The following is a 14,457-nucleotide window of genomic DNA, read 5'->3' as shown; positions in this document are numbered from 1 at the left end:
TTTTGTGAACAAGAGTGAAGTAAAATCTGAGTAAGAGTGATGTGTTTTGTGAACAAGAGTGAAGTAAAATATGAGTAAGAGTGATGTGTTTTGTGAACAAGAGTGAAGTAAAATCTAAGAAAGAGTGATGTGTTTTGTGAACAAGAGTGAAGTAAAATCTGAGTAAGAGTGATGTGTTTTGTGAACAATAGTGACGTAAAATCTGAGTAAGAGTGATGTGTTTTGTAAACAAGAGTGAAGTAAAATCACAATAAGAGTGATGTGTTTTGTAAACAAGAGTGAAGTAAAATCTTAATAAGAGTGATGTGTTTTGTAAACAAGAGTGAAGTAAAATCGTAATAAGAGTGATGTGTTTTGTAAACAAGAGTGAAGTAAAATCATAATAAGAGTGATGTGTTTTGCAAATAACAGTGAAGTAAAATCATAATAAGAGTGATGCGTTTTGTAAACAAGAGTGAAGTAAAATCTTAATAAGAGTGATGTGTTTTGTAAACAAGAGTGAAGTAAAATCACGCTAAGAGTGATGTGTTTTGTAAACACATCACTATAAGCATATACCCCCTACATTTCTCTCCTCTATTCTTAATTCCACATCCATTTCAGCTACCTTTTTCATTGACTCCCCCATCTTTGCAAAATCACCCCAAATTTTTTAATCACTGCACAAACTACTATGTTTCTTTCTGTTTAATTCAAACAGTAATGCAAAATAAAAACTCACTAGATCAGGATTACCAAAAGCACACATAATACCGTAAAACCCCCAATTATCAAAACACACATAAATAAAACTAAGAAAGATGAGTTAATCTCCTGAAAGCATTTAAACAGAAGCTTCAATTTCTAAATTTTTAACAGAGCTGCAGCAACATCAAGTAATTCAATTAAACGAGCAGAATCAAGTGTTTTCTAAGCTGAGCGGCGCGGCGGCGAAGGCGGTTTCGGAGACTACGGTGGCGGAGGTGGCGGTGGCGCAGGTGGCGGTGGAAGAAGATCCGGTAAAATTGGAGGAATTTCTCAAAAAATCGGAGCTCATAATGAAATTGGAATTGATATCCAGATACGTCAATTCCAGTTTATGAATTTCAAAGTAATTTCCTAAAATACCCTCAGCATATTTTCTATAATTAAAATAAATAATATTTATTCCATTAAGATGTGTGGCTGAGATTTGTTCTCTAGTTATACACTTAAGATTAGTTATATGTTGATCACTACCCTATATAGTGATCATTTTCCTATATAGAGTTTTGATCCATGCAAAACCATTCTTAATACAAAAATGCAGAACCAAGCATACAAAAGTCATTTTTAGGTCATTGTAAGCTTATTTTTACGTCATTATAGTAAGGATGACATGAAATGATCTTAACATGACCTCAAACCCAAAGTTTATAATATGACCTAAAACTGCTTTACAATGACCCTCCGTGTCTTTGTTTAATTATTGACCATTGGATTGTCAAATCTCATGGTCAGGATTTGGTCTGGATTTTGTATTGAGATCAAGTTTTGTATTGATCATTTTCCTATATATATATATATATATATACATATAGAGGGTTGTATTATATACCAAACTAGTTTTAAACACTAAACGCCAAACACATCATTATATAATAATGCGGAGTTCATTACAACTTTATTTGTAGTTCATTATAGGGAATTCTAATATTTAAAAACAATGACATCATCATGCATAATCTAGAAATCTGAAGTTCATTATATGTTTGTTATTAGTTCATTATAATGAACTCCATGTTATCATATAATGATATTGTTCGGTGTTTAAGGTTTAAGAGTGGTTCGGTATTGATCACAATCATATATATATATATATATATATATATATATATATATATATATATATATATATATATATATATAGGGCCCTATTATTCACATTTCCACTCTTAAAGACCGAACTAGAGACCAAATTAAGGCCCTTAGATCTAGATTTGAATGGATGAGATTAAACCATGTCTCATGAATTTCGCTACTTCATTATGTAAGCAATATACTTCAAATCAGGGGTATTTCGGTCAAATTACATCTGGGCTAAAAAAAAATTCCATGCTGCTTCTCCTCATTCACGCCGCTCATCTTCTTTCTCATCTCTCTCGTTCTCTTCTTCTCCAAATCGAAGAATACTTCTCTAAATCAAAGAATTCTTCTACAAATCGATGAATTTTCTTCCACAAAGCGGCTCATCTTCTTCTTCTTCAAAGCGACGCTCATCTTCTTCTCCAAATCAACTCTCACTTCTACTGCAAATTGACGCTCAAACGCTGATTCTCTATCAAAATCGATGACTCCACAACTTCCTGTTCTACAATCGACGACATCTCAAGTTGATTCAAGTCGATTAACCACAGATTCAAAATGGTTGACACACGAAAGTCGTCGATCGATAGTCGTTGATTAACCACGGATTCAGCATCTATATCCGTCGATCTCAGCATCTCTATCTCTCTATCAGCCGACGTCCACATCTCCACGCGATTTGAAATAGTTGACACCAGAAATTCATCAATGGAAGGTGAAGGTTTATATTATATTGTTTTTCTGAACTTCCTATTTTGAAGTCTATGGCTAAAATTACTTCGATTTACTATTTCAGATGGACGCCGATTGTGTTCCGGCAAAACGTTATGCCTCATGTAATACACTGTATTGAAGTTTTATATTTTTCAAAATTCTACATTACTTCATACTTTCTTACTTTGGTTTCTGATTTTTGAGTAATTAGTTCATCAATCAGTGGGTAACAAGTTCAATTAGGGGTGAAATATAATCGTTTGCTGGTGGCTAATTCGCAACATCATTAGTATTACCTCAAGTCTGATTTATGTCTTCATCATGTTTCTTGTTACTTCATTTTTCAGATTGTTCATAGTATTTCATTCGTACACTTTATTACTTCATTCATGTTGCATGTTACTTCATTCGTACACTATATTACTTCAATCATGTTTCCGGTTACTTCAATTTTCAGATTGTTCATAGTACTTCATTCTTACACTTTATTACTTCATTCATGTTGCTTGTTACTTCATTCAATAGGTGTTCTTCCCCATATGTGCAAATCAACATTATTATGCTGTTTGTTTTTGCTTCAAGAGAAACGCTATTGTTGTAATAGACAATTATGCAAACGGGGATGACAATGACCTCACAATAAATTATTGTCACATTCCAGAAACATTGGTTCGTATTCTTCTCTTATGATTGAATTTTATAGCACATACATATGAATACACACAACTATAAATGACATGTATTTGTTTTGTACATACAGAGATCATACTTTTGTCACTTCCTCGCCAAGAATGGTCTCCACGCATATTGTAAGATCGTGTCCAACTCCAAAATGCAGAGATTGAATATGCCATGGAGGACAGTTGATAACGTTGAAGACTGTGGAGTATTTCTGATGCCACATATGGAAACGTACAAGGGTGAGCGTGAAGGTTGCTGGAACTGTGGCTTGAAGAAATCAAGTTCGGGGGTGCTGCAGAGCTTGAGGGCCAAATATTGTTCGGCGATGATGTTAGCCCAAAACAGCCACGAGAGCTTTAACAACAAAAATGTTACAGCGGCGTATTACGAAGAGGAAAGCAAACACATTGAAATTGATGTTGAGAAAATGATTGCAGCGTATATAAAGAAGAAATGATGATTTTAGTAGATCAAGTTTTGTATTCGACATACATCTGTTATGAGCCATTTTGAAATAAAGTACCACACTTTGTAATGTTGTTCATTATTAGTCTATAATACTGCATTGGGTAACAGATTTAGTTCATTTCAGAAATCTTAGTTCATTTCAAAGATCTATTGAGAAATGGAAAATATAAAGTAAGATTAATAATCTACTCCTACTATATATTTTGTCTATTCTCTTTAAGCTTGCAAAAAGTCTAAACAAATTCAAATTCAAAATGTAAATGAAGTAAGACACTACATGATTGAAGTACAGAAGTAAGGGAATGAAGAACATAATTATCCGAATGAAGTAAATTTGGAACATAACTACTTGAACTAAATAGAACAACCAGCCTCAACATCGGATTTTCCTCTTTAAATGTTGTTCAGTATTAGCCTGTAATACTGCATTGGGTACCATATTTAGTTCATTTCAGAGATCTTAGTTCATTTTTGAGATCTATTGATTATTGATAAGTGAATGACAAATGGAAAATATATCAAAGTAAGACTAAGAAAAACATTATAATAAAGAAAAATTAAGTCATTATAAAAACACTTGAGTCTATTCTCTTTAAGCTTGCAAAAAGTTTTAACAAATTCAAATTCAAAATGTAAATGAAGTAAGAAACTACAGGTCTGAAGTACAGAAGTAAGGGAATGAAGAACAGAAATATCCGAATGAAGTAATAAAACAACTAGCTTCAATATCATCATCAAACCCACAATGCACGGCCTTGAAAATTTTAGACTTCAACCAACGTCCTCCATGTAACTCATTAGGGATTAATTTCATTTTTTTGTTTCTCAAGACCCAAAATATGTAACTACATACAAGCCCAATCCTCCCAAACATCTTACAACTACATGCATATGAATCAAAAGATGTGGAGTATGACACAGTCCAGTTCTTCGAGAACTTGTCGTTGACTACATAAATCTCAACACAATAAAGTTCACGTTACTTCATTTGACCTGCGGATTACTTCATTCAGCCAAACTGTTACTTCATCATACATCTGTTTATACTACATGCATGAAAAACTCGAAAAAATATCCATCAACATCGGAATTCTCCATGAGATTCTGAAGGTAAGCTTAAGAAGTAATCGGAATTCTGATCTCACGAAGTAATCGAAATTCTTCACGTCCGTCTTCGTTGTGTAGATATCTCCAGCTTTTTATTCAGGGATGAATCACGATTAGATGATGATTGCAACACGATTTGAGGAAGATTGAGATAAGAAAATAGATATTAACAAGAGAAAAGATCGGCAGATCACATCGACGATTTGATGTGTATGCCTCATTCCACGTGTAGTCGGAGAGCTTCTCCATCTCCACCAGATCGGAGATCCACTCCGCTGTGTGGTGCTTCTTCCTCAACTCCAATGCAGTGGGTTGGGGGAGGCCGCACGGTAGGTAGTTGGAGCCGGCCAGCCGGGGACCGGTGAGAGAGAAACGTAAAGAGAGAGAGAAGTGGATTGGATTTGGGAATGGAGGAAGAAGTGTATTCACGTAACTGCATCATTTTTGGTCTTCCAAATCTACCCTTGTGTCAATTTAATTAAATAAAAAAATAAGATAATGTGTAATTGTTAATAACCATTAGATGTGATTAATGGATGGATGAGATTTGGTCTCTAGTTCGGTCTTTAAAATTGGTTCGACATTGATCACTTCCCTATATATATATATATATATATATATATAGGGAAGTGATCAATGTCGAACCAATTTTAAAGACCGAACTAGAGACCAAATCTGGGCCATTAGATCTAGTTTTTTTGATGAGATGTGCCGCTGTGTAAATTTTTCGGTCTTCATTACAAGCCCATTTTACTTCATTGTATAGGTTTATTACTTCATTCCGTACGTAATACCTTGAAACTACAACATGTTTTTACTTTCTTCCAGTAGGTTTTGAAATGATTCAACATATGTTTCATTTGAATTCATTGACCTGAGTTTTTACTTTATTTACATTAAAAATGCAATTTATTCAAGTGCGTTTATTACTTCATTCAGAAACGTTATTACTTCATTGGATAAGGTTTTTACTTCATTCCAGTAGGACTTCACATACTTCATTCCAATAATTTATTGCATCATTCCATGTGTTTATTACACCATATCAGCGTTGTGGCGGTGGTGATAGATATTGTAGAGAGAAAGAACGGCACGCGACGGCGAAACCGCATTTACGTACTGGAATGAAGTAATAATCCTACTGGAATGAAGTTAAATCTTTGTAACATGTTTGTATGACTTATTTACCTTCGGGTGAATTAAAATAGGCTCGTGATGAAGGCGAAAATAAATGATAAATTTGTGCCTCTCATCCATAAAAAACTAGATAAAAAACCCTAATTTGGTTTGGTTCGGTGGTTCGATCTTTAAGAGTGGATTTGTGAATAATGGGACTATATATATATATATATATATATATATATATATATATATATATATGTGTATATGTATATATTTCATGATAGGTATGGTTTGAGAGGTGGATATGTCTTATCTTTACAAATAAAGGGAGTGAACTATTATTATTGTGTGGTTGAAAATGAGATGACAGCATTCAAATCTGCGAGACATTCAGTGGGGAGGCTAAGAAATGTGTCCAAGAAAAGATCATTGATGGGATCAACCGTCGCCACCCCAACAAGTCTGCATTTCCCATCTTCATCCATTCTCTCCCCTCTCCCCTCTCTCATCTTTCCCTTCGATTCATCTGATGTCAACACCGTCTCCACCAGCAGCGGCCGCGCTTTGTACACGCTCCCAACCGAGAAGCAGAATTCCGCTATGAACTTGAGATCAACCTACACACCATCATGGTGGTATAATTATGATTAAGATTCAAGAGCATTCGGTGTGTGTGAGTTGGCCAAGCAGCAAAGAGGTTAATGTATGAGGCCAAAGGTCTAAGGTTCAATGCCTCTATGGCGCGACCTTTAAATTTAAATTCATTTATCTATAAAGAAAAGAAAAGGATGAAGAGCTTTCGTATTTCATATTCAGAGACGAAGCCAGCCTACCTTGCCGGATTCTTGGTTGATTTCTCCACGGAAGACCCGGGGGAGTACGTCTATTTTGAGGAAAGGCGGGAGCGGGAGCCCTAGGAAGGTGGTTGTGGCGGTAGACAGGGGTGGGACGTAGAGCTTTTCCACGTCGAACTCGACGGAAACATTGCCGTCGGGGAGCTTGGTGGCAGTGCCGGAGCCTGCACCGCCGGCGGCATTGTAGCTGAAGTCGGGGTATCGGGAGATGCCGAGCTTGCAGGCTCCTAGAGTTTTGAAGTTAACGTTGGGTGTTTGATTGATTGTGGAGGTTGAAGCTGGTTGGTTTAGGTGGTTGGATGAGAAAGAGGTGGTTTTGAGGAGTTTAAGGTTTGGTTGGAGAGAGAAACGAGTTGTGTTTGGTGCGGAGATTCTTTTGTGGAGAGATTGAGGATTGAGATGGAAAGTTGGGCACCCCATTGTTTGATGGTTGTTTAGTTTCTCTGCAATGAGTTATGCAGAAAATGTTTGTGTTGAGAACTATTGGGGCTTTCATTTTGGATAGACTAATGTGAGGCCATTAATTGAGATCGTGAACTACTCATCCTCTTTCTTACACACACACACATATACACATAAATCATTTACTACTATCATTTCATTTTATTAAATCAAATAAAATAATTGGACGAAAAGAGCACCAAAATAAAAGTTTTTGACCTGTTTATTACGTACTTGATAATAAAAAATGATCCTGCAAATATATGAGTAGTTCATGGAAAAAAAGTACGGAAACATATTACATCGTCCATCAATAATAGTCTCATTTTATCATTTTTTTCATCCTTACTACTTTTAGTAATGGACCTCACATTTCACTAACATTATTATACTCACATTTTATTATAAAATAATAACTCATATAAGTAGGACTCACATTCTACTAATTTTTTCAATTCACTTTGCATTATATTTCTTAAAACTTGTATGGGTCAAACATGACCTTGTTTTCGTGGACAAAGTAAATAGTAGGAGTATTAAAAGTTTTGATATACTTCATCCCATAAAAATCTGTTCATTTTCTATTTTCACCCCTCATAAAAATATGAGTATTTTCATTTAAGGTCAATTGTCTCAAACTCGTTATCTATATACATTAATTTATTTACAACTTATATCCCTGTAATTATCCTTACAAATTACTATAACTCATTAAACACTAGTAGCAAAGAGACATTCGTGTTGGGGAACGAGACAGCAGTGTTGGGGATACCTTATTAAATGAATAAATAGGTCGCTTTATTTTCTCCAAATTAGTTTTCAAATTGAATTAATAAGTACATAGAGAATTGCTTATTGCATGGATTTAAAATTGTTTATCCATCAATAACAGTCAAGTTGTATTAGGCCACCCGCCGCAACGCGTCCCGCGGGTGACTCGTATCTCGTCCTGCCGAGACGAGACGAGACGACGGCGAGACCCGTTGCAGTGCCCCGTCTCGTCCCGGTCTCACCGAGACGTCCGTCCCATCGAGACGTCTCGCGGGCTGTCTCGCCATGCGCCTGCACCACGTGGCACGAGCTAGCGCCACGCGTGACGCCCACTCGCCGGCCCGCTAGTGGGCTTCGTCACGCTGACGCAATAAATCAATTTTTTTTAAAAAAAATCGAATTTAATAAAAAAAAATTTTAAAAATGAAAACGGTAATATTACCGTTTTTCGACCGTTTTATCTTTTTTTTTACTCTATAAATACTCCTATTTCATCCTCATTACACACAGAAACACACATCTATTCTTCCCAAATCATCTCCATTTCCTCTCCAATTTTCATCTAACCTCTCCAATTTTCATCACAGAATGTCCGGCGACGGAAACGAGGGCGGCTCCGGCGGGTTTGACATCAATGTGTTTGGCGACTGAGGGTATGTACAATGTCTTGGGTGGTTCCGGTTCGTCGACGCCGGACACCCAGGGCTCGTCGACGCCGGCAGGGTACCAACCACCCCATTTTGATGTTGATGCATACGCTCGTCCCTCCACCCGAGGTATTCGCAAGGATTATCCCAAATTCGGGAGGATTATCCGGATGAACCCTCGCTGGAAGGAGGACGAGGCGGTGGAAGCTCCAGGGCATTCGACTCCGAGGAGGAAGAGGCGGAGGCGGCCGAGGAGGAGGAGGATGTAGGCCGGCATCCGTACAACCGCAAGGACACGATGGCTGTGTACAATGCCTGGATCAGCGTCTCGTACGATCCCATCGTCGGGAATCAACAAACCCGGAAGTGCTTCTGAGAAAAGGTCACCGAGGCCTACAACGAGATTAAGCCGAAGGGGTCCCGCCGCCGCACATTGAAGATGCCCCGCGCTCACTTTGACCGAGTCGACAGAGAGGTCAAAAAACTCTGCGGCATCTACAAGAACAAAGCGGCTCATTACCAAAGCGGAGCCACGGGAGCCGGCATTCTGAGATCGGCTTTGAAATCTATTTCGACGACACCGGCAAAGAATTCAGACATGTCGATGTTTGGGAGGACGTCAAAGACGAGGAAAGGTGGGTCGGCGGTGTCCGGTCCAGCTCGGGCGGTTCGGGCAGCGCCGCACAAGAGGTTGCCTCGCAAGAGGTTGAGGGCACGGCAGACGATGCAGGGGGGTCCTCCCGTGGGCGCCGTCGGCCGCAAGGGACCAAGGCGGCGAAAGCGGCTAGAGGGAGGAGGGGTCGAGGCAAATCAAGCCAGGCGGGCTCCCAAGGGTCGCCCTCCTCCTTAATGTCCATGTACTTCACCGCCACGATGGCAGACACTTCCCGCATGATGCCTGCCCAATTTCAAGCCCATCATGCCGACATTGTGTATCTGGTGGGACAACTTGGTATTCCGCCTCCACCGTCTCCCTTGGGAAATGATTCGCCGGCTGAGTAGTTTTTATAATTTCTATAAAATTGTATTTTAAATTGTCTTTTTTTATTTATTTTGCCATGAATTTAATTATGCATTTTTTTAGGATTTTAAGTTGTAATTTTATTTTATTTAATGAAGTGTGTTTTTATTAATTGAATTTGTTGGAAATAAAAATAAAAAATGAAATTGAATGAATAGTTAAGGGATGAGATGATTAAGAGACAGATAAGGGATGGAGAGTTGCAGGTCTGTCTCTTAGTTAAGGGATGGAGTGAAAAGTACAGTGAGACTCATGAATAGTTAAAAGATGAGAGGGTTAAGAGAGCGGATAAAATACAGTGCTGCGGAGAGTGTGTATTGCTGTAAATGCACCTTATATTTCATCAGATCATTCACGACTAAAATTCATACTGCAATCGTAAAATTTGGATAGCGTCTGTCTTCCTCCTCCTCCCTTTCCTCGCCAAAATACCACATTCTTGAAACTCTTATTAGGCTCCACACGTACTGCCTCCGTTCCCCCGCAATTCCAAACTTAGGGTTCATAAATTTCTTTCAAAACCCCAATCCTAACTTCCGGTTCTCTCATTACAGCACCGGTATTTATCGCCCCTAAATTCAAATTTACATGATCGCACATAAATTCAATTCCGCCTTTTAATGGATGTGGATGGGGGAAGAAGGATTTTTAACCGCCTCAGGCCGTCTTCCTCAACCGATCACAGGAATAACAACACTAGGCAGCAGAAGGTGTGTTTTCACTGGGAAAAGGGAAATTGCAGTAGAAATCCGTGCCCCTTTTTGCACCCCACGGCGGCGAATGGCAAGAGAGGCCACCAGGGCTTCGGGGCGGAGGATATTTACCGCGGTGGCAGCGGCGGATTACGGAGGACCGGGAACTACAATTTTAATAGCAATAGTTCATGGGGGAGGCCGCAGCCCGCAATTGGCAGTAGGAATTTCGTTAGGAAAGTCGAGAAAAAGATCTGTAACTATTGGGTGCAAGGGAGCTGTAGATACGGGGATACCTGTAAATTTTTGCATCAGTGGTCCACCGATTCCTTTACTCTGTTGACGACGCTCGAGGGGCACAAACAGGTTCGTTAATTTATGCTAATCAAAAGGATTGCAGTTCTTGAGTTTTGGTTAATGATGTGGTGTTATTGCTCACCTGAACATATTTGCATCTCTGAATGTTATATCAGTTTACATATCACTTGATCTTGGTGTTGCTAGTGCGAGCTAGAGCTCTCAGGTGCCATTTTTTATCGCTCTTAATCGAATTTTTTGTCTGGCAGGCTGTCACAGGGATTACGTTGCCTTCGGGGTCGGATAAGCTTTACTCGGGGAGTGAAGATGAGACTGTCAGAGTATGGGACTGCCAATCTGGTCAGGTAGTTCCCATGTGTATTTTCTGCATGTTGTGTTTAATGATCTAATGTAGGCTGTCCGCCTTTTATAACAGCTGTCAGGTGTAGTGAATTTGGGATGTTCAGTAGGCTGTATGCTAAGTGAAGGTCCATGGGTGTTTGTGGGTTTGACAAATCTTGTCAAGGTACGACAGAATCAAACTGTTGCCCTTTCTGTTAACTATATATGTGTGATTGTGTTCATTGATCAATCTCTTTTCATTATGTTGAGATGCATAAAACTCACATATTTAAAATTTGTGAAATCCTAGGAAAATAGATGAATTTGAAAGTGTGCTAAAAGTATGTGATCTCCAGCCATTGGTATATAACTTTGAAATAAGTTTGTTGTATATCCTTTCAATGCGTTGTGTTGACAACCTATCTAGTTGTTCTTTCTCTTTTATTATTTTAAATTTTAGTAAGATGGGGCTTGAATTTTGATATGATTTGAATAAATTCAGATTTTTTGGAATTGATTTTTCCAAGTTTGGTAGGATTCTTATCCTGTAAAACTCCTATATTTATTGCTGAGAGGTGGGAACAGAGTATCCATGAGAGATCAAACTTGTTGGCATTGATGAACTGAGGCCTCGTGAGAGGATTATCTTCTATTTTCTTTCCAAGTTCAGTTTTGCATTCTTATAAACACTTGAGGGACATTATCAATCTATTTCAATTCTTGCATATAGTGCAACCTACAGCCGCTTTCTGTCACATTTCTTCTAGCACCTCGCTTGATGAAACTAAGTCTTTTCTCCATATCACTTTGTCATTTACCTCACCATTCCTTATCTCTGGGTACATCGCTGCATTCTATCCTCTCCTTAGGACCAGCATTGCCTTATTTTGCATAGTCTCAGGCTTAGCACCGTTACTGCTATACCCTATTGCTGTGTCTAGTAGTATGAGCTTATCTCTGCCACTGAGGATCACGACCTTCCCTCGCTGCTAACACATGTGGGATTATCTATTCCTACATGGCACTGTCACCTTTTCCTTTCCCTTGATTCAGTGCAGTCCTCAATATAAACAGCTTCGACCTCACCTTTCAGTGTTGCAGTTCTACCTCTGCCATTCCCCAGACTGCTGGTTCCAGACAATCCTCAGCAAACCACATGATCCAGGCCCAGTGACCAGTATCTGCTTCATGCTCATTCATCTCATCCAGTTCCTGATTTTAATGTTTTATTTTTCCAATTTTTTTTCTTAAGACATGCAACACAAATTCGGTACCATTATTGTTGTAGTTGTTGTTAAGTACCCGCTTAAGAGTGATTACATGGCCAAAGGATCTAGCAATATCTTCTCTGCAAATGAAGGAAAACCACATCATCAATTGTTTCCAAGTTGGGGAATTCACAATCCACATATATTAAACACATACTGGAACTGGATCATGTTTGAATTATATCTATTTTGTCCTCCAAGGTCTTCCTTTTCCATGACAGAAAAAAACTCGGGTTATGTCTGGGTGGGTCCAGATTGTGCATCTTACATTTTTGTCCATGTGTTATTTGCTTCTCCCTCATTTTCTTGTTTTGTAATAGGCGTGGAATGTCCAAACCTCAATGGAGCTCAGTTTAAGCGGACCTGTTGGACAAGTGTATTCCATCATTGTTGGAAATGATCTACTCTTTGCTGGTAACAAGGTATATAATACTGGATGAAACTTGTTTCTGAACTGATTAATTGACGTGAAAATCATAATTTTGTGTGTATCTCCAGGGAATTTATGTATGTCTTCTGTAATATGACTACTGGTTTATGATTCTTGGATTTGTACTTGTGTTTTCTGATTGAGTTGCTGAGAGGAGGCACTAAAATGTCATTATGCACGAATGCTTTAACTTCATTGAGACAGATATTGACGTTACCGTATTTTCTTTCATTGTTACCTAATGCAGGACGGGACAATATTGGCATGGAAATTCAATGCAGCTACCAACTGCTTTGAGCCAGCTGCATCACTCAAGGGTCATACTCTTGCTGTCGTGACACTAGTTGTCGGTGGTAACAGAATGTACTCTGGTTCCATGGACCACACTATAAGAGTAAGTTGGTCAATTAAACTAAGGATGCTCCTTATTATAGCAACTTCCTGCTAACGTTTGTTCGTACTGTATATTATACTCCGTACTTATCTGTCTATTGCTTATTATTTCTTCTCTTTTATGTTTTACATTCAGGTATGGAGCCTGGAAACTTTGCAGTGTGTCCAGACTTTAACAGGACATAACCATGTTGTGACATCAGTTTTGTGTTGGGATCAGTTCCTTTTATCAGCTTCACTGGACAATACTGCAAAGGTTTGTGATTCCTAGTTCTTCTTCATTTTGTGATGCGTAGTCTCCGTGAACTATTACTAAGCTGCACTTTTTCATTTTGTGATTTTGTAGGTCTGGGCTACAACCGAGTCTGGTAATTTGGAAGTAACATACACCCATACGGAGGAACAGGTATGAAATGTTCATGGTTCATCATTTATTCAGTTCCCTTCTTATTTTGCAGTAGGAAATGATTATAGTCATTTGAGTAACTGCAATTATAAGACTTGGGTTTCATAATCCTATGCCGTGGGTTCAAATCCTACTGAGTGATTTTTTCTTCACGGATAAAAATGAAAATGAATTGAGTTACTTGCACGACAAGTAGAGCAACATGCCCAAATAATTACTGCTGCTTGTGGTGTCAATAGGAGAGAAAATTTGCTTCTTCACATGTAGAAGTTTTCTTGCAGGGTTTAATCACTTTGTGCGGGATGCATGATTCAGAAAGTAAACCAGTGTTGTTCTGCTCCTGCAATGACAATTCCGTTAGAGTCTATGATTTGCCTTCGTGAGTTTTATCGTGTCACCTCTCTTACAATTGTGCTATTACACCCTCTTTGAATGAGCGATTATGAATGTGGTTGCACCTTATTTTTCTAGATTCTCGGAGAGGGGGATGATTTTCTCCAAGGAGGAGGTTCGCAGCATACAAATTGGCCCCGGTGGTTTATTTTTCACCGGTGATGGATCCGGTCAAGTGAGAGTATGGAAGTGGTCGTCTGAATCAACCACTACTTCATGAGAATCAGGTTATGTATATTAATCCCTAGTTGGTTTTATACCAACGTTGAATCTAGTAAAATCTAGACGATTACGTCTAATTCAAAACAAAGATCTGGATGAAAGTGGACAACGGAAAACATTATGAGGGGCAACTTAGTGAATCATCTCTCTTGTGGTGTCAAATGTACAACTTCACCCAATTGAAGTTTGATAAACAAAAAACAAGTTGAGTTTTTTTTATCATTCTTTCTCTTACTCTAATAGGTTGGTTCTGTTAGTTGCTTGTGTATGCCAGTGTAACGCCATCATGATTGGTTATTTGTTGAGTAAAATTTCATTAGTAGAAATTCAGTTTGGTGGTTCTTTTAATGTAACACAATTTGGA

General features: G+C 38.4%; 2 protein-coding genes across 2 annotated transcripts; one reads left to right on the top strand and one right to left on the bottom strand.

Moving 5' to 3' along the window:
• Nucleotides 1-6,225: 6,225 nt before the first annotated feature.
• Nucleotides 6,226-7,403, bottom strand: LOC121747200. The gene is made up of 2 exons (XM_042141199.1): nt 6,750-7,403; nt 6,226-6,533 (listed from the first exon to the last, which is right to left on the bottom strand). Exons 1-2 carry the CDS (start codon nt 7,188-7,190, stop codon nt 6,258-6,260), a joined length of 717 nt encoding a protein of 238 aa, XP_041997133.1. The 5' UTR covers nt 7,191-7,403; the 3' UTR covers nt 6,226-6,257.
• Nucleotides 7,404-10,002: 2,599 nt separating this feature from the next.
• On the top strand, nt 10,003-14,437 carry LOC121748232 (zinc finger CCCH domain-containing protein 63-like). Its single transcript, XM_042142462.1, has 9 exons — nt 10,003-10,708; nt 10,909-11,004; nt 11,076-11,165; nt 12,570-12,671; nt 12,927-13,073; nt 13,209-13,328; nt 13,419-13,478; nt 13,760-13,857; nt 13,950-14,437. Exons 1-9 carry the CDS (start codon nt 10,271-10,273, stop codon nt 14,089-14,091), a joined length of 1,293 nt encoding a protein of 430 aa, XP_041998396.1. The 5' UTR covers nt 10,003-10,270; the 3' UTR covers nt 14,092-14,437.
• The last annotated feature ends 20 nt before the right edge of the window (nt 14,438-14,457 follow it).

This window comes from Salvia splendens, chromosome 9 (assembly GCF_004379255.2).
Source record: "Salvia splendens isolate huo1 chromosome 9, SspV2, whole genome shotgun sequence".
In the NCBI taxonomy this organism is placed as follows: domain Eukaryota; kingdom Viridiplantae; phylum Streptophyta; class Magnoliopsida; order Lamiales; family Lamiaceae; genus Salvia; species Salvia splendens.
This window is presented reverse-complemented; position numbering and strand designations above follow the sequence as displayed.